This window comes from Cavia porcellus, unplaced genomic scaffold, assembly GCF_034190915.1.
Source record: "Cavia porcellus strain 051 isolate PalLab524CR breed Dunkin Hartley unplaced genomic scaffold, mCavPor4.1 scaffold_4, whole genome shotgun sequence".
NCBI classification, from domain to species: Eukaryota; Metazoa; Chordata; class Mammalia; order Rodentia; family Caviidae; genus Cavia; species Cavia porcellus.
In genome coordinates, this window is record NW_026947487.1 from 54,078,377 (window position 1) to 54,104,525 (window position 26,149).

At 48.3% G+C, this 26,149-nt stretch overlaps 1 protein-coding gene across 13 annotated transcripts in view; it reads left to right on the plus strand.

Annotated features, from left to right (window-relative positions):
* Arhgef7 (Rho guanine nucleotide exchange factor 7) overlaps positions 1-26,149 on the plus strand; it is a 103,281-nt gene that overhangs the window by 20,405 nt on the left and 56,727 nt on the right. For 4 of the 13 annotated variants that reach the window (XM_063247036.1, XM_005007145.4, XM_013141335.3 and 1 more), the window contains exon 2: positions 6,564-6,650. The exons of 2 other annotated variants lie outside the window; for them this stretch is intronic. In XM_063247036.1, the coding sequence (XP_063103106.1) occupies positions 6,564-6,650 (87 nt within the window). Of the gene's footprint in view, positions 1-6,290; positions 6,473-6,563; positions 6,651-10,855; positions 10,880-21,610; positions 21,707-26,149 lie in introns of those variants that run through there. 7 more of the 13 variants (XM_063247035.1, XM_013141332.2, XM_063247033.1 and 4 more) reach the window with 5 other exon arrangements.

Genomic DNA, 26,149 nt, shown 5'->3' on the forward strand with positions numbered 1-26,149 from the left:
ACCACTCACAAGGGCACACATTTTGAGAAGTCTTTTCCTTACGTGGTCTTTAGCAACCAAATCTTTGACGCTTCTGCTTGTAGCTTTGTTTTGTGGTGGACGTGGGAGGAGAGTAGTCTGGGCTGGGAAGCTTCGCTCACTGTCACATCATGGCCTGCAAGGCAGGCGAGTGCCAGTCTTGGTGGCTGCCTCCATGCCAGTAAGCGTTAGATTCAGGCATGCACCACGGCCTCAAGCCAGCACGCCTCTCAGCCTTGGGTGGAAGGGATCTGCCCTGAAGACTTGGTGTGCTGAGAGCCAGGTGCAGGGAGGGCCAAGCACGAGGTGGGGTGTCACTGTCTCTTCCTTGCCTAATGTGTGTGCTTAGAACTCAAAGGGTGCAAGTGGACAGTGAACAGCACAACTTCCCACCCTGTCCCCAGGGGTGCCCCACGACAGTTCAGCAGATCCTTGCAGATGCTACTGTAACATTGCAGCTTGGTGCTGGCCACCGTGCCCCTGGGGTGGCCGGGCCATGCTCGATGCAGTGCTGTGTGGGTGGCCTGCTTCACGGGAGCGCTGTGGCTTGTGGTCTCCAATCTCCCACTCTTACAGTGTTGTCTTCACCTGCCCCCAGGAAGTGCTCCAGGTCAGGTGTCAGGAGGAAGACAGGCTCCTTGAGCAGAAGAGGAGACTGGGTGGTGGACTGTGGCAGCCCTGCGTAGGCCTCACTTTCAGAGCAGGGGGCAGGGATAGCCTTGTGGCCAGCAGGGGCTGTCCAGGGTGGTGCCTACTGATGTCTGCCGTGTGAATCTCTGTGTGGGGCTGACACCAAGCTGTGGTGTAGTGGTGGCAGGTAAGCAGGGCCACTGGGTGAGCAGGCCTTGAGGGCAGCTCCTGGCACAGAGCAGGTTGCAGGAGTGCACTGCAGGCCACTGGTGTCACCACTATGAGTGAAGGAGCCGAGCTCCCTCAGGTGCTGTGTTCACTTCCTGAGGAGCCTGGTGGCTGGTTTGCCTGGCACCAGGGGCTGACCTAGATGCTCAATATGCATTTGCCTGAGGGAGCCACCAGGGGGCGATGGTGAGCCGCAGTAGGTCGGCCCTGGGGCACCTCCCTGGGACAAGAGCTCAGGGAGACCTGGATTTTTTCCAGCCAGGGGCTGAGGCTGGGGCAGGGTGGGGGGAGCAAAGATTGGGCACCTGTGCTGTGGCTGGAGTGTAACGTACTCTCCAGTGGGAAACATGGAATGTTCTGTCACAGCACTTAGGTCTGCACAGGACTCGTTCTGAGTCTGGTCCTGGTGCCCTTCCTGGTCAGTTTGTCCTCTGACCTTCAACACTCCCTGGGTCTGTTCGGGCCAAGGCTGCAGCCCCTTTCTGCACATAGTGGTGACTGGGTGGAGCTGACAATACCCAGCCCAGAGCAGCTGCTGCAGTGCAGAGGGGGACCTGCACAGCCTGGAATCTGACTCCATTGCCCCGAGATTGCTCATACCAGATACCCTTCATCAGGTATGAAGCCTGAAAGCCCGACTTGTAAGGACAATCCTAATTTTTGGAGACTGTCTATGCCCTAGTTTCATCGGCCTTTGATGGAAAAGCCTGGAGTTTATCGTGGGAAATCTCGACCAACAGTTCACAAAGTGACCTGGGCAGCGATGATGGGCTTTTGAATCCTCCTGAGGGGGCATGCAGGCCCTGCCCATTGTGAGTGAAGCAGCTGCCAGCATACTTACTCATGGCTGTCCATGATGTCAGCTGAGCAATTGCTAGGCCGTAGGGCAAATTATGCAAGAGACTGTCAGCTCCCGAGGGTACCTCACACCTCTCTGGACTCTTGGCATCAACCTTGCCAGCAGCATGGAGCGTTGGCTGTGACTGATTTGATAAGGATATGGAACAGTTATTCCTGTGCTCACTGACTTGTCCAGGATCTTCTCTGGGGAGGCATGAGGGCCTTTTGCCTGTTGGATTCTGCATCATAGCATTCCAGGTTTTTTCCTTCTCACTATCACTGCAGTTGCCCCTAGGTACCACCCTTGAGAATACCATGGACTTCCACAATGTCACCTTCCCGCTTTTATTTTTGAGACAGGGCCTTGCTTTGGTGTCCAGGCTGTTCTTGAACTAGACGGTGGTCACAGAAAGCTTCAGAATTCTTAGTTATTCTGAGGCACTTGGGCTTAAACCAGCCCCTTGCACATGTTCAGCATCGGCTCACTGATGAACTACAACCCCCGCCCTAGCTGAGAAGGCCCCAGAGAATAAAGTTACACTGCAAACTCCTCCTCCTCCTTCCATGTGCTTATCTTTAGGAACGAGGTTTCTTGGCATGTGCATAAAGACATCCCAACTGAGGCTGGACCGTAACTCATTTTAGCAAAAGTGATAATTACCCACAGTAAATAGCTCAGTTTTTCTTTTTCTTTTTTTTTTGTTTGTTTTTATCGGTACCGAGGATCAAACTTACAACTGCCTGCTTGCAAGGCAGGCGCTTATGCTTCTGAGCTAAATCCCCAGCCCCAATGAGCTCATTTTTTCAAAGTCCCATTTTTCTCATCAAGATGTACATTTCCAAGTAAGGTTATGCCTTTTATATTTAATTATCAAACACTATAGTATATTTATAGCTTGTCATTTGTGTGCCTACCACAGCTGTGTGAAGTCAGGTCCTAACAACTAAGTTCTCCTGGCCTAATTCTCATTATCAGTGGTAGTTAAGGCTTATAAAGTTACCTCAGTATTGTACTGTCCAAGGCCATATTACTCCTACAAAAAATATAAGCAGGCTCCTGTAAGAGTCTGGACAGAACACATGACTTTGTTTTATGGATAATTTTGTTTGGAGTCAGCTAAGTTAATGTATTTTTGTGACAGACAGTTATACACAATATGTCTTCATAATTAAACAGTATTTCCATTTCAGCATGACATAATATACTCTACGTGACTGTATTAGCTGAGCTCTTTCAGTCCACACACACATAAAATATGTTCATAAACAGTGAACAGTACTGTGAACAAACACTGTATATTACAGGAATGCAAATAAAGTCCTGCACAAAGCATGGAGCAGAGTATGCATCTAAGGTTTATAAAATGCTAGCTACATCTTGCTGTGGATGGACTGCAGGATGTGTCAGGGGTTTAACCTCCTGCAACCCTGGCTTCAAGCCCGATGACCAGAGGCTACACTGGTGGAGCTGGTTTTGCAGGGAGGAAGATGTTCCTAAGCGTGACGTGTTGTTACCTGGTAGTTCCACTGTACAACTCTGCAGATTTCTCTATCAATCTGGCTAAAAAAACTGTCTCAACCTTGTCTGCCTGGCTTTTTGCCTCAGATTCTTAAGCATCTCAGAATAAGGGATAAATGCAGGGGAGGTGAGACGCTTAAACATGAGGCTTTGTTCAAGCAGAGGGTCATGTTCTATGTCACTGAAAAATTTTTCCAAGGCAGAATTCCATTCAGATATTTTGGCTGCTGTGAGAGGGATAATTTTTGAAGTCTTGAGCTGACTGTCAGCACTGTCCTGCCTTTCATCACTGACTCTGATGCCATCTTTCACTATCTCATCTGGGTCCTTGGTTGGCTCTACTGCCTTGTTTTCTCCACGTTGTCTTCTGTCATGCTGTTGAAACCTTCTCCACTTACTTGCTATGCAAAATGCATTACATTCTTGACACTGTTCTTTGTAATACCCTTGAACCCTTCGAAATTTTTCACAGTCTGGTCAAATATTTTCCCAGCAGTTATTGATCAGAGTCTGTTTGATGCTATCCTAGGCTGTGCCAACACATTCAATAGTGTTTCATATTGTGACTGACTTCCAGTAATCAATCACGGTGGCTTCCCTGCTGGCATCAAAACTTTCACAAGCTCTGATATATAATGCTGTCATGTAATGTGCCATAAAGCTTTCATAGAGGCTGGATGAGAGATGTAGTATTTGGGGGCATGAAAAGAATTTCTGTGTTGGGGTGGAGATTTTCAAGTTCTTTGTGGCAATGAGCTGGAGTATTACCCAGAACTGACAAAACCCTGAAGGTGTTCAACTTCAGGAGTGAAGTAGCCATGGAACCAATCCCAGAATATCTCAGACACCATCCGCTCTTGCTTGTTTCACCTCCAGGGAACTGGCATATAGTTGAGATTTTTCCCTTTAAGTGTGTAGGGGTTTCGGGTTCTGTGCACCATTAGGGATTTGCACTTAGTCACCCTTGGCATTGGTGCACAAGAGAAAGGTTACATGGTCTTTGAATGCTTCAAAGCTAGGGGCTTTGGAAGCCACTTGCATTATGGAAGTTTGTCTGCTGATGTTCTAGTAAAACAAACTTATTTCATCAGTGTTGAAAACCTGCTCTTCCACATAACCCTTTTCATGTATGATACTTAACAGGTATTTTTAAAATTCTTCTGCAGTTATCTGGCCTAAAGAACCATCTTCTACTGAAAGCTTAAAGTTTTTCATGCTGCATAGTCTTTTGAAACGTGTGAGCAGTCTGTACTGGCTAAGAAGGGTTTAACGTGCACCTGCCTCTGGGTCATATGTCTGTAAATTCCTTTTGCTTTCAGTCTCACTACAGTGCTGTCCACTATGCTTTTGTTATTGGTCATCATCTCATGAATCCACACATTGAGCTGCTTTTCCATCTTCTCCATGGCTTCATCACACACTCAGATGTTAGCATGGAGCAGCCTGGCACGTGGACTGGTGGATCTCTTCTTTTTTCTGCATATATTGTATTGTGGACTCATTAACATTGAACTCTCAGCCAACAGCACTGTAACTCAACCCTGAATGAAGTTGTCTAACCATGAGTTTTTTCTGTAAAACACATCACTATTTTTTTGCACTTAGGAATGCTAGGTAGCATGTTAGCACTACATTTGGAGGCCGTTTAAAACAGCAAGATCATTGATTGAAAGCAAAAAAGTGACAAATAGAAACCCACCATGGCATTAAAAAGACTGGGAGGACATCTGTTAGTTTGTGAAATGAAACAAAAAAGCAGAGATGGCCTTGTTCATACCTAGCTGGGAGTGTGTGGTGATTCAGGTGTGCTGCTCCACACCTGTCAGCATGTGACTGAGAATGTGCCCAAAGCATTACTCTTGGGTTACATAATTTTTAGCCAAGCAAGGGAGTTTATAAATATAGAATCAATCAGTGATGACTGTTATTTTTACGGGTCTCTTGTAAAAATTATAATGTGACCATAAGACCTTTAAGCATAAAAATAGATTTCATTAGGATACTAACTTTTCGAGGCAAGTAGAATGAGATTGAGTTAGAAAAGAATTTATATCTGATTTTTAAACAGTTCATATTATTCTTAGATAACAGGTATTAAATCTCTAATGTATTTGGGTTACGTTGATAGCATTTTAAATTTTTAAAATGTATTAATAGAATGCCAGAAATGACACCCTTTGTGACCATTTAAAGCTGAAAAATTTAGATACTAATATTTGTTGCATAATTTTTAAAATTTTAGGAAGAAACAAAATGGTCTAGGAGGCAGCTTTGGTTTTGGTCTTCTATTTTTAAAGTTTCATTAAAAAGAGAATCTATTCAAGTTGGAGGGAACCACATCAGCACTTTCTCTGAAGAATTCTTCATCTCTAGGAGGAGAAAAAGCTTCATTTTCTCGCTTGACATCTCTGAATACCCTGGTTTTGATTTGCAATTTTAAAGACCCAAACCAGCATTCCCAAGTGGTCGGATGGACTGCTTTCACTGTTCCTTACAGGGGCAGGGCAAAAATCGCCTTGAGTGTTCAGTGCTAGAATTCTCAATGATCATTTAGTGTAAATGCCAATGCTTAATTCTTACACAGTTCAGAACAGAATTTTTCTTCTTTCCCAGGTAAATAATCCTTCTGTTTCAAAACAGGAGGTGTTAGTGGATGTCTCAGGGCTTCTCCTTAGATTGTTGCTGGCACTGGCTCTGTGCTCGGTTTCCTCAGTGTGGCCGGGGTAGCCAGTCTCCAGACAGCTCCGCCGGGGCGCAGGCTTGCGCGGTCCTCAGCTGGCTGTCGGCTGCAACTGACTATTCTGGTTAACGATTCATCAAGCACCTGGCCTGTATCCGGAAAAAAACGATTGCACTTTAATCCCGGCGCGCATAGTTCACGTTGCCAGTTCCCTAAATTACAGTTTAGAGTAAAAACTGCACGGTCCATGAGAAAGAACGGAAGTCCTCTCCGCCCCTTGTGAGAACCTCAAACCGCCGAGCCTGGGTACTCCGGGCTCTCGGGCCGGGATGCGTCCGCTTGGGCAAGGAGGAGGTGTAGGCTTGGAGAGCCGGGTGGGTGGCGGCAGCTGGGCGGCCAGCGACGCCAGCGGGCAGCTCCAAAGAGCCAGAACCACCATCAACCGGAAGAGCGCGGCGGGGGGTAGTGGTGCGGTCCGAGACGTCACTTCCGGTGCCAGGCCCACTTCCGGGTGCGGGAAGGGGCCGAGATTGGTGCATCCCGGAGGAAGGAAAAGGGTGAGGAGAAACGGCGGGCGGGCGGCGGGCTTGCTCCGGGCCGGTGCGGCCTGGCCGCGGCCGCGCTCAGCGCCCGCGCTCTGTGTTGCAGGTCTACCCGGAGCCGCGAAGCGAGAGCGAGTGCCTGAGCAACATCCGCGAGTTCCTGCGCGCCTGCGGGGCCTCCCTGCGCCTGGAGGTGAGCGAGTGGCCGCGGCGGGTGTGGAGTCGGGCGGCGCGGGGGTCCGCGCCGGGTTCGCCGGGCCCGCCCTGGCCCGACGTGGCCATCGGGCTCGCAGATTACCGGGTCCCAGCAGGTGCGGCGGGCGGAACCCACGCCAGGACTGGTGGCCCGGGGCGGTGCGGGTGCCGGGTTCCCAACCACCCTCCGCAATCCGCGGCCGTGTTCCGCTCGGTCCTTAGCTTAAAGCGGGTGAGCGGCAGGGCCGGGCCGAGGTGAAGTGGACCAGGAGCCCTGCTGGCCTCGCTCCGTCTTCTGCTGCGGCTGCTCCTTTAGAACAGAAATTCGTCAGTTTTTCTGGGTCTGTGGCTCTTTAGGTTTAGGTCAGAGAATTCCTAGGAGCCTGTGCCGCTTTGGGGGTGCGGATAGCATTAGTGAGGCGTCTTTTACATGTTGCACGACGTTTTGTCCTAATATGGTGTTTTTGGCCTTCAAATAGCACCTCTGAGAATTTCTTTTTAGCATTTGTCATTTTCCTTATTTCCAGAGTAGGGCATTAGATCTAGAAATGTGGCTTTGCTTCGTTGGGAACAGCGGTCCGCTGTTTTCGCAGTCGATTCTCTATTTAGATCTTGCCTTATGTACATGCTGCTTACGTACTTGGCCTTAATTCCGCATGCGAGGACTGAGATGGGTTGTACCAGGCTCCCAGAATGCAGTACTTGAGTGAAAGCGTTTGAACCCAGGGAGGTTCCCTTTTTTTAGGACGGTCTCTTGCTGTAGGTTCTTCGGAGAGAAAATGTGAAAGCCATCAAATCTATGAGAAAAGATTATGCGGCAAATTTATTTGAGATTAGACATACAGGAATTTGTAGAGATTAAAGTAGTACTGTCCTTGATTGCAAATACGAAGATATTTTGTGTTCGATGTGGGTGAGGAAGTATTACAGGTAAGTGAGGAATGCTTAAGGAAGACTGCAGAAACATTATGGCTCTTTAGAAGGGGTTAGACAGCGTTTCATCAAATCTTCCCTGTATCAGCTTTGGTATTTCACAATTCAGCTTTTTTAATGGGCTGTGGTAATGTGTTTTCTAGTAGCGACTTTTACTTTCACTTGACTTTGTCGCGAGATTCTATTCTCAAGCTACAGAGTTTTGTCACCATTTTTCAAATTTATTTTGCATCTTGAGATTATCTGACAACTTCCATGTAAGTGTAAGAGGTAAAGAAAGTTGAATGTTAAAACCTCACTTTAGTTTTGCAAAAAGTTACTTTTGATTTTTTTTTTTTTTTTTTTTTTTTTTTTTTTTGAGGCATTGTCTTGCTGTGTAGTTCAGGCAGGCCTTGAACTTGTGATCCTCCTGCTTCAGTCTCTGGAGTACTGGGATTACAGGCATGCGACACCATGCCCCAGCCTAACAACTGTTCTTTATAATTGCAGTTTATGGAAATGGTGCTCCAGAAGAGAGTTGCTTATTGACATGTTCCAAGCTCCCAGAGAACAAGCTTTCAATAAGTATGCATTACGGATGAAATAAGTTTGAAGTTTTGGTTCATAGCAAATTTTCCTTTTTTGGAGGGGGGTGGGGGAGTACCAGAAATTGAACTCAGTGGTTTGTGCTTGCCAGGCAGGTGCTGTGCTGCAGAACTACATCCTCAGCAAGTTTTTCTTTTGAAGAAAAAAAAATCAGTGTTTTATTTCCATAACATTGTGAAAAGAGAAAGACTGAAAAGAATTTGAAATTACTCCAAACTTAAAACAGTTCAAATTCCAGATTAGCTTTTGTTCTATAGATATTGGTGTCAGAGTGTTTTTTCCAGGCCTTATTGCAGACTGAATTGTGTGTAACAGATACACAACATATGTTTTCTAGTTTGCTGCTGGCTTTAACTCTTGTAATGATTTCTTAAAAGAAAGGAGGAACTGAGCTTCATGGTTACTATATTATTAGTTATTTCACTGCGAACACACCTTAATTAGCTGGAGAAAATCAGATATTATCCCCAAATGAGTTGTTCTGGTTATAAAGGGAATTTTGTGAGTTAATTTTAAAGGAATATTGTGCCGTTTGTATGTACTGTTAAACTTGGAGAAGCATTGTTGTTTTTAAGTAGGAAAACATTTTTATGTTAAATGTAAAAAACTGGGCAGTTCTGTGGTGGAGAGCAGCACTTGCAACACAGATGACCTCTTTGTTGTATGGCTTTTATTTTGCTACTCAGCATGTGTCTTTTTTTAAATTGATTTTGTTTTTATTTATTTTTTGACTAGGACAGAAAAACTGGACATTGCAATGGTAGTAGTTTTTTTCTATTTGTGTCTCAAAAACAACCTAAGTGATTGTGAGAAAATGTATTTAGGGCTGCATCTTAGGAGTGACTTAGGGAGGCCAGCTGGGCCCGCCCCAGGATATTTCTTCATAGCTAGAGAAATCAGATACCTGTTTGCGGACTTTTTGCCCTGTTAGGTTTCTCTGTTAGTTGTTTCTCTGGAGTGTGTGTGCGTTTTTCCCTCCATTCAGATTATCACATCAGCTGCCAAGGTTTTTGTCAGCCAGTACAACCTATGTAATTAAGCATCTAAAGATTATAGTTTAGCAAAAGCAGAGGCTGCCTTCTCACATAAAGAAGCTGTGTTTGATTAAAGGTGTCACAACTGTAGTAAGTGTACCAGTTTTTTATTTCAAGATCAGAAATTAAGGAGCTAAGATTCCAGTTTTAAATGGTACTGTACATATGTTATTCATTTAAGCCCAGATTCATAACATTATAGTTTCAAAGAGATTAGTAAATTACTGTGTAATAGCAATGAATGTTGATTTAGCTGTGAAGAAAAATGTCTACTGTTCTTACTATTGTTATTTGTGCAGATTTGATAATAGTTTGGTATACACAGCTTTTCAGTTATAAATCTGGAAACAGAGAAAAGATGAACTTTAGCTCAGATGTTTAAGCTTTCTGAGTCTTCAGGTGGCTGTGGAGGGCAGGTTGTAGTTCTGAAAAGAATGTGGTGCTTGGCTCCTGCTGGCCCCAGGAGGTTTCCATAGCACCAGCCTCATCCGGCTGGGACCAGTGGGGCTGGGTGACTGCACTGGGAGCCTGGGCAGCGAGATTCGCACTACCAAGTTTTCTGCTGAAGAACCCAGTATGGACTCCACTCAGTGCTGCCACCATCGCAGGGAGCAGTGTTTCAAAGGATTCTCATTCTGGGGGCTAAGAAGAAATAAAGGAACCTGCCTAGTGGACTAGACCCCAGTTGGCCTTTTCTTCTGGCACAGGTGTGGTGACCTGGTGGGGAAGGAACCTTGTTTCACCCATCTTCCCATCTGCTCAGCACACCCCATTACTATAATTATCTGGGAAGGTGGAAGGCAGCCAGTGTTCCAGGTGGTTCAGGGCAGGAATCTGTTTTTTCCAGCTCTCACTCTTGGACAGTTTTGGTTAGCTTTTTCATCTCAGATCAGCTATAGTATTCATATAAATTTTGCTTCACAATCTAGCTGCTTATTCTTTTAGAAAAGTACCTATTTTTTATGTAATAATTGTATATATTTATGAGGTACAGTGTGGTGCTATGATACCTGAATACATTGTGGAATGATTAAATCAATTAACATTTCTATCACTTTTCCTACTTGTCTGTGGTAGAATACCTCATTAGAATCTGCATTCACCATATTGTATGACGGTTCCCTTAGCCTTCTCGCATCTAACTGAAACTGTCTTCTGTGCCCTGTGACTATCATTACCTTCTTTCTTCTCCAACCCCCAACACCCTCCTTGTTGAGTTGGGCTTTTTTTGGATTTCTCTACACGTGAGAGCATACTGTTTGTTACGGTTTTTGTTTGGATGTCCCCCTCCACACCCCAGAAGCCTAATGTAGCCATAGGCAGGGTTTTTCAGAGATGGCTGAATCTAGAGTGTATGGTGCTGGTATTTAGGGTGTGATGCTGTGGATAAGGATGTGATTACTAAATCAGTCCACTTATTGGGTTAGTATAACTCTGGGTGGATATTGGGAAGGCCCAACCTGCATGTGGGTGGCCACCCAAAGTGGGTAGCCTGGAAGGGTTAAAAGGGAGAGGCAGACTGCTGCCGCTGCTCTGCTACTTCTGTACTTCACTCTTTGTTGCTCTGCTGATGTTTTTGCCTATCCTGTACTGCAGTGACCTGTTTTCTCCTCTGTGATGCCCCTCTGCCTTGCCAGCCTGCCTTGGAGCCGTTGACTATCGACTTCTACAAACTGTAAGCTGACATTAACCTATCCTTTAACTTTAGGTGTTGAGAAAAGTGGCTAAGACACAGTCTTTGTTTGTCTGTGCCTGGTTTATTTTACTCACTGTTACATCCTCCAGCTGTATCTGTGTTGCTGATGGTGGGATTTCCTTTCTTTTTGAGGCTGGCTAGTATTCCATTGTATATACTAGGCATGACTGGCAGATGTGCTGGCATGCCTGGGCTGTGTTGAATGAAGAGTTTGCTAGGGCTGCAGTGAATACGTATTTAAGTAACAAAACTTACTTAATTTGTGTGTGTGCGTGGGGGTGCTGAGGATGGAACACAGATTTCTACACTGAGCTACATACCTCGCCCTTTCTTTCTTTGTTTTTTTTTTTTTTTTTTTGTTTTTGTTTTTGTTTTGATACAGGGTCTTGTTAAATCAGTGCTGATGTGATAGCATGTCCCACATCTGGCTCAAAATAGTTTTAAAATACAGGTGTGTGCCATCTGTGGGCTGGCAAACATGGCTGGTATTCACAGACCGCATTTTCTTTCTGTTATTCACCCACCGATGGACACTTAGGTTATTTCCATTCGTGGCTGTTGTGAGCAGTGCCACGTTGTGCGAGGGATGGTGGGTATGTCTCCCATACCTGCGTCGATTCCTGTGAGTGTGTACTCAATATGTAAGAATGGCGGGTCACTCAGTCATTTTACTTCAGGGTTTTGAGAACCCTTCTGACTGATTTCCACAGTGGTGTCACTAGTTTCCAGCCCACCAGCAGGGTGGGAAGCGCAGGTTCCTGTTTCTCCACCCCACCAACCCATACTTGGCCGTGTCCTTTTTCCAGCAGATGTTCTAACAGAAGGAGGCGAGAGTTCACTGTGGTTTTACTATGCAGTTGCTCCGTGGTAGTGACAGTGAGCATTTTTCCATGTATTGGTCATTTGTATGTTTATTGAAAAATGTCTAAGCCTCTTACTCATTTTTATTTAATTTTTTTAAAATCAGATTTTATTGGTATATTTTAGAAATACATAATGATCACATTCATCATAGGGAATTTGTACCTGTACATGATGTAACTTTTTTTCTCTCATTTTTATTTGAGTTTTCTGGCTATTGAATTGTTTCAGTCCCTTAGATATTTTGGCTGTTGTCCAGATAAGTGGTTTTGCAAATTCTCTCTCTGTTGTTCTCTTACTACTCTTGATTTTTTTCCCTTTGTTTTGCAGAAGCTTTTAGTTTGGTAAAATCTCATTTGATTGTGATTTGTTTTGCTTGTGCCTTTGGGACCATATCTAGGAAATCATTGCCCAGGCCATTATCATGAAGGTTTTCCCTTTGTTTTCTTTTTTATTATACTTCAGTAATTCTTCTTAACAGTATACTTCTTAACATTCAGGTCTGTAATCCATTTTGTGTTGGCTTCTGATACTTGAAGGACATAAGGGCCTGGCTTTATTCCTTTGCATTTGGATACCCAGCTTTTTTCAGTACTGTCCATCGAAGGCACTGTCCTTTCCCCATTAAATGTTGCTGGCATTTTCGTCAAAGCTCAGTGGACTATAAGTGTGGGTTTATCTGGGATGTCTCATCTGTTCAATTAGTATCTGTGTGTGTTTTTATGCTGGTGCCACGCTGTTGCTGTTGTGATTATTATGGCTTTCCAGTGTGTGTGTGTGTGTGTGTGTGTGTGTGTGTGTGTGTTTTGTTACTTTGAGACAGGCTTTCGCTATGCAGTTCAGGCTGGCCTTGAGCTCACTTTGTAGCCCAGGCTGGGCTTGAACTCCAAACGATTGTTCTGCCTCAGCCTCCCAAGTACTGGGATTACAGGCATGAACCACCATGCCCAGCTTCCAGTGTGTTTTTAAAACAACTAGTTTGAATTTGCTTTCAGATTTCTGCTTTTTATTTAAGACTACTTTGGCTCTTAGGTGTCCTTTGTGGTCTCCTGTGAATTTTAAGATTTTTTTTTGTACCTGGGATTGAACTTATGACCTCGTGCTTGCTAGGTAGGTGCTTATGCCACTGAGCCAAAACCCCAGCCCCTAAGATTTCTGTGGGGAATGCCATTGCAGTTTTGATAGGGATTGCATTAACTAGTCATTTTTATTCCCATGAAAGCTGCAGTTCTTCCATCCATGTTATCTTCTTTCTTTTTCCTTTTCTTTTTTTTTTTAAGCTTTCAGTGTACCAGCTCATCACCTTCTTGGTGAAATTTATTCCCAGTTTTTGTTTTTGATGCTATTGTAAGTGAGATTGTTTTGTTTTTCAGATATTTAATGGTTAGTATATAGATGAACTACTGAGTTTTTTATATTTGATTTTGTATTCTGTGACTTTATTGAATTTGTTTATCTAAGTTCTAAGTTATTTGGTGGGGTCTCTAGGGTTTCCTAGTTGTAAGGTTTTTTTCAAAGAAAAGATAGTTCTTTGTCTTCCTTTCCTGTTCGGGTGCTTTTCACTTTTGTTGCCTAATTGCTTTGATGAGAACTGCTAGTGTAATGTCAGGTTGGAATGATAAGAGTGGGCATCCTGTCTCCTAGTTGATGTTAGAGGTGAAGCTTCCTCGTTTCTTTCCTTGACTACTATGGCATTTGATAAGAATCTCAGTTCTTGCTCTGTCTTCAGTGATGGAATAAGTTCAGCTATTATGGGAGATCCCTTTGTAGAACTGTATGTATGTGTCTTAATTAGAGTTGATAACGGTTTCTGAATGTTTACTGGTAAGAGTAGTGTGACTCTGATGTCTGCCATCTCTTAAGAAGGTTCTGGGTGCAAAGTTTGGGTTTACCTGGTATCCCGAGAGGATCTCATCCTAGATGGCGCTAGGCGACCGTGAGCTCTTGGACATTGTGTCCCTCTGGCCCTTCGTTTCAGTGAGTGGTCAGTGGTCAGGCTCCATGTTTGTGACACCTCCAGGAGCTTTTAAATACTTTTCACTCTTTATTTATTTATTTTTGGTCTTTTTTGAAACAAGGTTTCTTTTTTTTTTTGTCTTTTCACTATGCAGTTCAGGCTGGCCTCAAACTCACAATGGTCTTCCTGCCTCCGTCTCCTGAGTGCTGGAATTATAAGCATGTGCCACCATGCCTGGCTCGCATTCTTTGTTTTAAAATTGATATTATTGTACAATTAAGAAATACATTTATAATTCCAAGGTCAAATGAATAAAACAAGACGTAGTTTAAAAGTCAGTAGTTTCTAACCTCCCTGTCTGATTCTCTCCCTCCTTACCTAGTTCAACACTAATATTCACCCTCTAAGAAGCAAATATGTAGCACACAAATTAGTTTTAAAATGGTGTTGACATGATATGTCTGTCTGTGCTTCGTGTGTATGTTCGTGTCAGGGAGTGCTAGGGTCCTCTCCCAGATATACACAGTTGAATACAGAGGTGCACAGTAATGGCCTGCAGTTCCAATCCGGTCATGAGCTTTTATTGCTTTTAGGATAGAAAAGATCTCAAAGAAGTAAAGAAAGATCTCCAAATGGTCTTAGGCCTAGCATCTGTCTACCTAACCCTAACTGAGCAGCCTCCTTGAATCTCCATTGCACAGCAGGTTTCTTTCTGTTCTTGAGTGTGCCTTCCATCCTCTCCTGCGTTACAGTGAGTGTGCCTTCTGCTCTTCTGCCTGGGGTACCCGCTTTCCAAATCCCCTTTCCGGGTTGGGTTGGCGTCCCCGTTGCTCTTCAGATGGGAAGTTTGGTTTTTAATTAGCAGGTGTCTGCATTCGTCGAGGGGAGGTGGTATGCACGTTCGAAACATCTTCATCCTTTTTCTGTCCTTTCCCTGCCTCACGCGGGATCATAAAGTCCTACATCCCTGTTCTCCAGTGAGGAGGCCCATGGATGCACTGTGTCCTTAGCACTTAACTGCTCTTAGGGCCCCCCCCCCCACATGACCAAATGGGGCTGGGATGTGAGAGTGGGTAGTTGCTGGGCTGGGGGAGGCCCAGGCTGTGGGCTTCCTTGGGCTTTTCCACCCTGCTGCAGGAGTGACGCTTAACCTCCTGCCTGGAGAGGCCGGGTCTGGCAGCGTTTGTGCATGAGACTGTGTGTGAGATTTTACTGGTCTGTAAGGTGAGGTCTGCTGATTTACGTGTGCTAATTGTGGGTAAGTCAGCAGTGGCAGATTTCTGTAGGTGAAATGATGCTGTTGCTATTTATTTGTGCTTTAAAACTGTGACAACAAGTGATGCTCCCCTAGACTGACACCAGAAGGCTGGGTGGCGTTTTAACTTTGTTTTTCCTACAAGTAGCGGTGGACTTCCTCATGCTGAAGAGTTCAGCCTTTCCCAGCTTTATTTCACCTGTGTTTAGCAGGTCCCTGTTAGCTAGGGTCACTGCTTTCTAACACCCCTGACCTTTGTCTATAGCAGTGAGCAGCTTAGTCATTTTTCACAGAAAATCAGGGCAGTTGCCTCTTTAGAGTAAAGCAGGCTTGCTGTGTGGGGTGGGTGCTGATAGCCAGCTCAGAACACCCTGTGGCCAGCAGTGCCGTTATGGCCCTCAGGAAGTACCTGGGTCTGTTCCATGGGCAGCAGCGGACAGCAGCCTGAGCTCCTCTACCAGCTGCTGTTCTCAGCTGCTTGCTGGCTACACACCTGTGCAGTGCAGGCAGCACAGGTGTAATAACTGCAAGGCACAGTAACGGTCCAGGTGCAGTAATTGCCATCCAGGTACAGTAATCTCGGAGTGCAGTGGCAGCATGGGAGTAAAAATCGCACAGCGTAGCCATGGTGCTGGTGAAGTGACAGTGGCGCCTATACAGCACAGCACAGTGCTAGCTGCTCCTGGCATGGATGCTGTGTGCATGTGTGTCTGTCTTTTGAAAAAAGGCCTTGCTTTATGGCTTTGCACTCACTATGTAGCCCAGGCTGGTCTTTAACTTGTACGGATTTTCCTATCTCAGAACTAGGATTCTGGGTGTGTGGGACTATGCCCAGATTTCCCTGTGTATTTCCAAGGGACATTTTACAACATTATTCTGTGGCTTTGCCTAATTCTCAGCTCTCTTACAGATTTTGTAACCAAGGTTATGACTGAGGTTTTTCTGGAAAAATCTTGGACACCGTTGGTCTAATGAGAAGGTGGACTGTTCTTTCATGGACTGTTTGCTAGGACTTGTTGCCGCAGGCTTCCGAGTCCACGGCCGTAGGTCCATGACTGCATGTGTGGAGCTGAGATACTCGCTTAGGAGCACTTTCTGTCCTGGATTCGAACTGCTGGCTCTGTGGGAGGACGTGGCGCAGAGGTGGCTTTGTGGTCATGGACCGACTGCCTTAGGCTGGTTCCTCCAGCTGTGACCCTGATCCTTTAGGTGGGTTGGTGTTGGCCACACTTCCGTTGGAGTCCTTGTCTTTGCCAGAACTTTCCTTAGTTAAAGAAGTTAGGTGATAAAGTGTCTTTGGGAGAATTTCTGTGAGTGCTTAGTGGGGAGTCAAACGCAAAAACAGTTTCCTCTCAGACACTGTTAACTATTTTTTTTTCCATTTTAAGGGCGTATTTAACATGTAAAGTAAGATAATGTTTAGTCAGTGTAAAAGCAGCTTGTGTTTGTAATTGCTGCTAATTAGGTGCTGGAGAGCTCATTTTGGAGTGTTGCTGGACAACATAGAAATAGGGTAATATACTATCAGGTCCACTTGTTCTCATGATGCCGTTTCCTGTCTTAAAGGCTGTGTAATATTCCCTTGTGTATGTAGACCATGCCTTTTTTTTTTTTGTTTTTAAAAAAATTTTGTGAATGGCTAGTTTATAAAATATTGTTTCCCAGTGGTGCTGTCCTCCATGTGTATGCTGACCCTACCCACTCCCTCTTCCTCCCTCCCTCCTGACGTTTTTTGTACTGGGTGTTGAGGCCATGGTCTCGTCTACATCCAGCCCCGCCTTTTCTTTTCTTTTTGGAGACAGTCTTGCCAAGTCACCAGGTTTCCCAGTCTGGTCTTGAACTTGTGATCCTCCTGCTTCAGATTCCCAGAATGGTAGAGTTATAGGCATGTCATGTTTTTAAAGTTTGTCCTATTAGGGAAAGCCTGTGGTTCTTAGCTTTCTGAGTCTAGCTTATTTTGCTTAGTGTGAACAGATTAAAGAGAGCCTGCAGGATGAGGGGAGATCTTAGCCAGCTACTTTTCCATCACAGGGTTAATGCTTAGATTGCAGAAGGAGCTCAAAAACAACCTGATCAATAAGTGGGCAAATGAATTGGACATTTCTCAACAGAAGTACAAATGGCCAGTAAGTAGATAAAAAGATGTTCATCTTTATCCAGTAGGGAAGTGCAGATGAAAACTGCATTGAGATTTCATCCCATCCCAGCCAGAGTAGCTGTCGTCAGGAATCCAAAAACAACCAAATGCTGGCGAGGCTGTGGGGAGTGGAGAAATCCTTACCCTCTACACTGGTGGGAGTGGACTGGGACCACTGTGGCAAGAGGCAGGGTGGAGGGTCTTGGGAGAACTCAGCAGAGTGGCTGCCTGGCTGCTCAGCCCTGCTCCTCAGGACACATCGGCACGGAAGGGCGCCGTGGGGAGGCCCGCCAGCCACGTTTACTGGGCGTGTTGCAATGGCCAAGATACCCACCAGCAGATGAGTGAAGGAAGAAAGTGAGGTTTGTCTGCACCGTGGATGGTTCAGTTGCACAGGAAGCTGAAAGCATGTCATTTGTCAGACAGTGGCAGGAACTGATGTTTTAATTGCAGCAGACCAGTGTATCCCAGGTCTTCCCATGTCCTCTCTCTCAGTGCTGGGCCAACCTTGTGTCACTTCTGCCCCTGCTGTGAAGTTATTTTTAACAGTGTGTTGTGTGTGACCCAGTGTGTGAATGTAATGGTCCCAGCATGGAATGATGGAAGTGTATTGATGAGAAGCTGCTTTCTCTTGCTCATCGAGCCTTTAAAATCTCGAGTGTCTTTATTGCAGTCCCAGTACAGTATGTTGGAATCAGTTGTGGCGGGACGCCCCGGGCTGGGCAGCGTGAATCTGGACCCCACAGGCAGAGGCAGGAGAGGCAGTTGAATCTGAAGTGAAATGGAGCTGTTTGCTATGAGCAGGCTCTGTGTCCAGTGATCTTTGTGTGTGCGGTGTCTGCCTTGCAAGGCCGTGCTTGGAAGAAGTGGTTGCGTACGAGATCAGTTGCAGGTTAGAGTTCTACTACTACACAGAGTGGCTGTGAGCAGGTAGTGCAGGCCAGAGGTTGGGGGGGACCAAACAGTCCCTTCCAGAGCTGCGCCGAGGCCACATGCTCACAACCTCCTGGGGAGATGGAAGAACATATATGTAAACACGCGTGTCCTGTGGAGGGCGCTCTCAGTGTGGTTGGACGGGGAGATCTTCTGGTAGGTGGCATCTGAGACTGGCTCTCCCTGTTGACGCAGAAGTACCTGCAGCTGCTGGTCCTCTGGAAGACCAGACACAGACCCTGCATGGTTCTCTGTTGATGGCACACTTCCTGTTTCCAGGCTCTTGGAGTCTATGCTGTCAGGAGGCCTTGCTGTGCAGTGACTGTGGCTGGCAGGGTCTGGTCTGTACCCTCAGCTGCCCCTGGGGACTTCTGCTCTCCTGCCTGTGGGCAGGCAGCAGGGTGAGGACCTGTCGTGCCTCCACCATCCAGGTATTTCTCACTGGCTACTTTCCCTGCTCTCTGGAGGGCTTGCTGAGGCTCATCCAGCTTCCAAGTGGGCCTGCTGTTCCTGGACTCTGCTCCCCTGCTGGGCCAGGCTGGAAGTGAGGGCATCATTACTGCTGCGGTGCAGGGCATGTAACGGGCCTTGCAGAGTACTCTGAGGATTGGGAGCCCATCTCCTGTTCACTGTGTTTAGGTGGTTCCTGCGCAGAGCGCCTCTCCTGCAGTGCTGTGCTGGTTTTCCGGTGCGACCTGTGAACTCCTGTCTGTTGGGTGTGATCACTGGTGTCCTGGATCTGGTCACACAGGCAAGCCTGGGATTCTTGCCCTATCCTGGCCTTGCTGGAAAGGAGGCCTCCCGGTCTCCTTTCTCCACGTGACTTGCTTTCGTCTGTAGGATGGTGCTCGGCTCAGTGTTCTGCCACCTCACCACCTGTCATGAGCACAGCTCACAGCCACCTAGAGGTTGCCGCCCGGTGGGGGAGGTGAGTCCTCTAGTGGGGTGTCTCCTCCTCATCCCTCTACAGTGTGCGGTGTCTCAGCCCTGACCTGTCCTCTTCACTAGAGTTCTTTTTTTTGGTCTTTTTGAAACAGGGTCTAATTATACAGTTCAGGGTGGCCTTAAGCTCACTTTGTAGCCCACTCTGGCTTCGAACTCCCACCATCCTCCTGCCTCAGCCTCTGAGTGCTTGGATAACAGGCATGAGCCACTATATTCTGCTTTTCACTAGAGTTCTTTTCTGAGCATCTTGGGCATTGACTCAGTGACCTCTGCAAGCTTGTGGAAGCCAGGGACAGGTGCTGCAGGCTGAATGGCGTGGGAGTAGGAGCAGCCCACTGTCCTCTGTGGAGGTACTCAGCCTCTCTTGGTCTCCCTTGTTCTCCTGGCCCTGCATCCTAGCAAGGTATGGTTCGGGTGTGACTCAACCAGCAAGCCCCTGCTGCTGAGCTGGAAGTTTGTGGGAACTCAGGCCTGGTGGGAGCAGGTACTGTGGTCCTTGGCAGGGTCAGCTTGAGAGAATGGGCAGTTGCTGGGTGGCTGGCCTGGCTAGTGCTGGCTCTCAGGTGGCAGAGTGTACTGGATGGTGCCTGAAGTCCTAAAGTCTGCTGCAGCAGCGCTGTGAGTCAGGGCCTTGAGCTGAGTCAGAGACTTGATTGGCAGGTGTCTCTGCTGAGCTGAGAGATGCTGGGAGGCCTAGTGGGCTGCAGTGGATGAGGGGCTGCATCTGCCCCTCCCTCATCGTGGTGCTCAGCACTGGTCCTGGGGTGTCAGGTAGATGCTCAGAGCCTTATCAGGTCCCTGGGTGGTGCTGTGTGGGGCTCTGGAGAGTGTGGGGAGGTTGGCATTTGTGGGTGTGGTGGCACCTTTGTCCTCTACCCTGCAGGGGCCCAGCTGAGCTTGGGCTGGCTTTCTAGGTGAGGGAGGCAGTCTCAGGCCTGAGAGTTTGAATGGAGTCCCCAAAGCTGCTGGTCAGCTGGAGGCCTTGTGCCATGGCACATAGCTATCCCATTAGGATGTGCGCCATCGGCTTTGCAGCTGGTTCTCCTGAGTCTTTGGCTGCAAAGGCCTGTCCCAGTCTGGGTGTCATGGGTCCCACTGGGTGCAGGAAGCTGTGCTTTACAAGTGCTGTCCCAACTGTTTTGAGTCCCCAGGTGGGTTTTACTGGACTGCTGAGCAAGGATGTCCCTTGCTGGTCAGGTGGAGCATTTTCCAGAGGATTTGCTTTTTTTGGCTGAATCCTGTGGAGGGAGAGACGATGCAGGGGTCAGGGAAAAGCAACAGCTCGTGTCTAGCATGGCCAGTCAGGATGGTGCCTGCCCGCCTCTTCCCCTTTGCTTGCTTCTGGTCTCCCACCTTTCCTTTTTCTTTGCCAGGCCCCTTGAGCCATGCATCAGCTCTGCTTGCCTTCCTAAGTCAAGTGAAACAGGTTTCTTTGACAGTCTCTTAGTCATTACCTTTTAAGCAGATCGAGAACCTCTCAGGCCCCCTGTGGAAAGAAGGGACCGTCCCCTCCCTCTGTTTGGCAGGTCCTGGCCTTCCAGTGCTTGACTCTGAGCTGCTCACAGTCCTGGGAACCAGCCCACGGACCGGCTCCCAGGGAGGACGTCAATCCCAGTCCTCCCAGAGAGCACTGGGTGTGGAGTTGCACCTGGTGTGCTGAAATAGCTTCCCTGTCCAGAGTGTGTGTTTGTGTCCAAAAGCAGATTAGTGTGCATGGGGCATTTTTCCCTGACAGTTTAAGGAAATCAGCTGACTTTTCTGTCCTGAGATGATGCAGTGTGACTCGCATGGCCCTGATACTGTCCCACTTCCCCCAAGGATATACAGGCTTGCTCCTGGTGTTGGGAACTGGGCCATGGCCTCAGGCTGAGAGTATGGGAACTATGAGAGACAGGGCCACAGTTCCCAAGGAAATTGCTACTGTTCCTTGGTATTGAGCCGAGTGTCGGTTGGCTAGGAGCAAGTGAACCTGCAGGGAGGTCCTGGTGGCCAGTTGGGGACTGTTCACCGAGGTGTGGCTCTGGGAGGGGCTGTAGGTGATGAGCACGTGCTGGAGAGAGCCCATTGTGTGTGCTCTCCGGGTTAGCAGATGGTTGGCAGACTAGTGTGGTCTGGGTGCCTTTCTGCGCTCCCCCTAGGCTGATTCCCTTTGTTTCTTCTCTGAGTTTCTGCACACCCACATTATCTGGCTAATCACTTAAAGCACAGCACTGTCACAGACATGGAACTGCTTAACCTAGGAATACTCTGTGTGGAGCCTCAAGGAGAACATTCTCCTCTGTCCCCTCCTGCTGTTACCACTTCCCCCCACAAGACTGTGAAAGGAATGGGTGGTTTGTCTTTTTGAGACAGGGTCTCATTATGCAGTTCAGGCTGGCCTTGAGCTCACTTTGTAGCCCAGGCAGTCTCCAGCTCGCAAACGATCCTCCTGCCTCGAGTGCTGGGATTACAGGCATGAGCCACCACGCCCGGCTGTGAACGCTGTTTTAAGGGTGCTTCCTCTGCAGTCCATGTGCAGGTTTCCAGTGATCCCAAAGTGACCCTCCCAGTTCCTTCCCTTTTCTATACGTAGGATCTGAGTAAGGATCATGTTCTGTGTGTTCTTTGTCTCTTTTTTCACAGAATGGCTCCTCCCGTTTGTCGTTCATGACTGAGTTTTGCAAGAATCCAGGCATGTGTCTTGCAGAGCACGGCAGTCTGGCTGGGATTGGGTCTAGGGTAAGCATTTTCTGCCAGGCTTCTTGGGTGGTGTCCTCTGCTTCCCATTGCCTCGTATCAGAAGGTGCCCAGTGCCAGCTCACTCTGCCACTGCGGTGCTCAGAGTGGCCTGGGCTCTGATGCTTGGGCACCTCTTGACCTTCAGTAATCCACGGCAATCTCCTGGGCCCTGTGCTGGCTGGACCTGTGCTGTCACTCATTTTGGTGGTTGCCACATGGGATTGAAGCCTTTGTTTTTGAGTCTGCCTTTAGGACTTAAGGCTGTGGATGGTAGGGGACTGGCCGGTGGAGCTGGCTGCTCACACCAGAAGCTCTGTGTCTCAGGATGTGGGAGAGGAGGGGGCGAGGCTGCCCGTGACTGTGGTAGGCACGTCTGAGCCTTGTTGCTTTGTGATACCAAACAGGATTCAGTCTCTGATTCAGACTGAGTTGTGAGCTGAATTTTACCTACTGGAGATACGGACTTGAGCAAAGAAAGTTCACTGATGAGGAAAGAAACGATGCAGCAGGGTGTCATCCACTTTGCAAGTGAAGAAGTACTGGAAACTCAATAGAGACAGAAATGTAATGGCAGTTTAAAAGTGTCCAGCAGCAGCTCAGTAGTGCTGGCCTCTGCTCCAGGGTCACCCTCAGCACCAGCATCATTGTCATCCTCAATGGGGTAAGGACATGGCCAGTGAGTCACATGTGATAAGTGGGGGGAGCTGGTATTGGAGTGCAGGTTATGGCACTGCCAGGCTTCTAAATATGTGTGGCCAGTGAGCTCTGCCCAGGGCGCGTGGCCATGACTTTGGGGGGAGGAGTAGCTTTGGTGGCATCCACGGAGTGCAGTGACTCTTGGTGCCTTTGTAGGGTGGTGCACATATCTCGCATCCCATGGGTGGATGTGGGGCTGGCAAAATTTAGTTTCCAACTAAAACTGGAGCCAGTCACTAGGAGACTTGGGGATAGGTGCCTGCATTAAGTGTGTGTGAGTCCTACCCTGTTGTCTTTGTCGCTGTGGTACCCTGTGGACTGTTTGTGTTCTGGTTGCAGTGGAAAATGTTTTTGTTTTAGGTCACGATCGAATGTTTGGACTCTGGTCACACCAAGACAAGGCAACTTTTGGGTGGGGACGTTTTTAGGAAATTTGTAGTTGTGTCCCTGTCAAGTATCTAACTGTAAAGCTCGCAACTAGGAATGTCCCTTGCGCCCAGCCGCAGGCATCTTGCTGGAGACTTTGCTCAGAGCTAACCCAGAGCAGCAGGATCCGAGCATGCAGGGACTCCAGCCTTCTGGCAAGAGGCAGCACAGGCTTGTGGGTCAGGGCAGTGTTTGGATGGGCTGTGTTCTGAGAAGACAGAGTGCATGGTTTGGATTTCACGGTGAGCAGGGAGCTGGCCATGCTTCTCCAGGTGGCAGTGGTCATTTTGATTCTCCAGTGGGGAAGTGGCCAAGAGGAACTGATGTGGTGTGGAGCAGAGCTGTTGGTGCGTCAGAGGAGCAACAGTGGCACAGGTGTGGATGTGGTCTGGGGAGGAAGAAATGATACTTTGGGGAGCAGTGCCGGGGTTGGAAGAGGCAGGAGGGACATATACCTCTGGATGCCAGCTGCTGCACGACTGGCTGGTGGCCTTGGATTAGCTGACCAGAACCAGCCCTAGCTTGTCAGGATCGGAGGATCACTTGTGTGTGACTGAAGAGGGTTTGAACTCCCCCTGTTCTGGTCCTTCTTTGTGCTTGTCAGTGTGTGCCCAGAATCGCTATGGTCCATAGTAGAGGCAGAAATATGCATGGCGTGATGGGCAGAGGAGCAGGGTGGGCCATTTTGGGATGACTATAGGACTAAGGAGACCCCAGATGTTGCTTCCAACCCCTGTCCTGTACCTGGAGCCCAGGGCCGCTGCAGAGGCCTGGCTAGCTCTACCGTTGGGAGACTGTCTACCATTCTGTCCTGCTGAAGGGTGACCCTGTTGTTCCTTTCCCATCTTTGTAGTTTAATGTTGAAGAGATAGAGAAGGGAGGGTTGGAGCCCTGTGGTCTGTGAGGAGCAGGCCTTGGGTGCTGGGGAGTGTCTCAGTGCTGATGGGGTGCAGTGGGGAGAGACGGTGTGGCCAGGCAGGTGCCCATGCACATTCTAAAGTGGCCTTCATGTTTGCTTAAGGAAAGCTGGGCTGGGCATTCGGGATCCAGTCACCACAGCGTGCAGTGAAACCAGTGAGCAGTGAGGCTCTGCAGGGTGGCTGGGGTTGAGATGTGCAGTGTGGGGACCTTGGGGCTCAGGGGCCTCCTGGCATTCGGGTGAGTGCCATCACCTGACCCACTGTGAAGCAGACAGGCTGTCCGCATAGGCCTGGGTCACAAACTTCTTCTGGAAGTGCAGGTCCTGGCCCTGTCTGAAGTTCTGGTGGCATCATCCCATCTTGTCTCCAGGGTCACCTGCCATGCTGTCCTTTCACATCTTGCAAGCTCCTCCTGGACTTTTCAGGCCTTCAGGTGAGAGTCGCACGTGCAGAGTGGAGTGGGTTGTCAAGTGCTGGGATGCCTGTGTTTAGGCACTGTAGCTCGTGGCCGCTGGAGAGCCTGGTTTGTGCCTGTTGGACCCTTTTCTTTCCACTGTGGATCTTGCAGGGCTGCAAGAAGGGGAGGGGCCTAGGGTTTTGTTTGTCTGTCTCTGTCTGAGACAGGGCTAGTTGTATAGTTAGGACTGGCCTCAAACTCACTGTGTAGGTTCCAACTCGTGTCGATCCCCAGGCCTCAGCCTCTGAGTGCTGGGATCGTAGGCCTGGACCACCATGCCCTCTTGCCTGGGGCTGCCCAGCCTTGCCCACCTCACCCTCCTGTTTGGAGGTTCTCTGGGTGTGCCTGGTTGGGCTGCTGCTCCTCAAGAGTGGAGGCCTTTTGACTGGTGTGGGTGGGCAGTGGACAGTGGGTGATGGGCAGCCGTCGGGGAGAGCTGCTCAGGTGCTCTGGGGGCTCCCGGGCATGCGTCCTGCATGTTTCCCACCCTGCTTTCAGATACCCTTAGGCTGGTGTGACAGCTCCCAGGAGAGTGTCACACAGTGGGGTCTGCTTCATTTCTTCCTCAGAGTGTACCCCGTGAGTCTGGGGCACTTCAGGGTGGCCTCTTGCTGGGATCTAGTGTGGGCAGCCCCTCCTTCGGGGATGGGCCTGGGACTTGACTCTGTGCAAGGGGAAGGGGTGCGGGGACTGCTCAGCACTTCCTGGGCCTGTGTGACCTCAAGCGGCGGCTGTGGCTCTCCTGCGTTCAGAGCTTTCTGCCTGCTGACCTTGTCCGGCTCCTGAGACCCCAGGCAGTTGCATTGTGGTCTCAGCTTTCCCTGGGGCTGCAGGGGTCCTTTTCTACCCATCTTCCTTATGCCTGGTGCCCTGGGTAGGAGGTTAGTGGATGTTTGTAACCTGCCATTGGGATTCAGAGACTTCCAGGCTTGGGTTTTCAAGCCACTTGCTCGGGGTTGAGAGGTGATATACACTCCCTGACTGTGTAGCTATAGGTTCTGCCTTTTCCCTGTCCTTAGCCTGACTAGTGTCGTCCCTGTGGCGTAGACAGCACTGTGTGACCACATGCTTCTGGCACTTGAAGGGGTGCTGTCTAGGATGCCCCATATGGCCCATGTGGAACTCCACGGCCCCTAGTTTTACCTTTGTCGCAGGTGTGGCACTACTTGAGGAGGAAGCCAGCAGCAGAGTAAACTGCATGTGCTGGTCGGGCCCAGCGTCCTCCGTGGTCCTTGCCAGGCCAAATAGCCCTTCCCTCCCCTGCTCGGAGTGTGCCGTTCTGAGGGCTGCAGCTCTTCGGAGGGCTATCATTAGCACCTGCCTCTCCTGGTCCTGGACTCCCCTTCCTGAAAGCCTGCAGTCACACTGGTTCGTTGTTTCTAGAATGTGTGTTCTCTGCCCAGTGTCTGGGCTGTCACCGTGTAGTTTGAAGAATTGAAGTGACTTGGTACTTAGTTAATCTGAAGCACAGCTTGGGGGGCACATAGGGCAAAGTGCTGTTATTGATTGAACCCTCAAACCTGAATTTGATCACTGAGGGGAAGGAGTAGGTGGAATTCAGGTGCAAAATTTACAGAAGCCCGGGAGATGAAAGCATAGGGCTTGATCCCTGCTTTTTACACATCATAGGCCATTTGCATTAAACTTAAATAGCACCACTTAAGATTCATTTTTACTCATTCTTGTTCTAAAATTGCAAATTCCTTTTGATGATGTGATAGGACAAAATTGTATTTTTAAACTTTGCAAGCCACACTCCAAACTCTGCCAAAATAACAGTTTCTTGTGTCCAAAATAGCTTTGTCTTAAGCTTGCTGGGGAGCAGCTCACAGAGTGTGGGCATTGGGTGGCTTGGGACAGTCTGGGCCCCTGTCCCCTTGTCTCTGGCGGTGCTAAGGTGGCTGGAAGGGAGATGAGGAATAAGACAGAAGTTCCTGGGCTCCG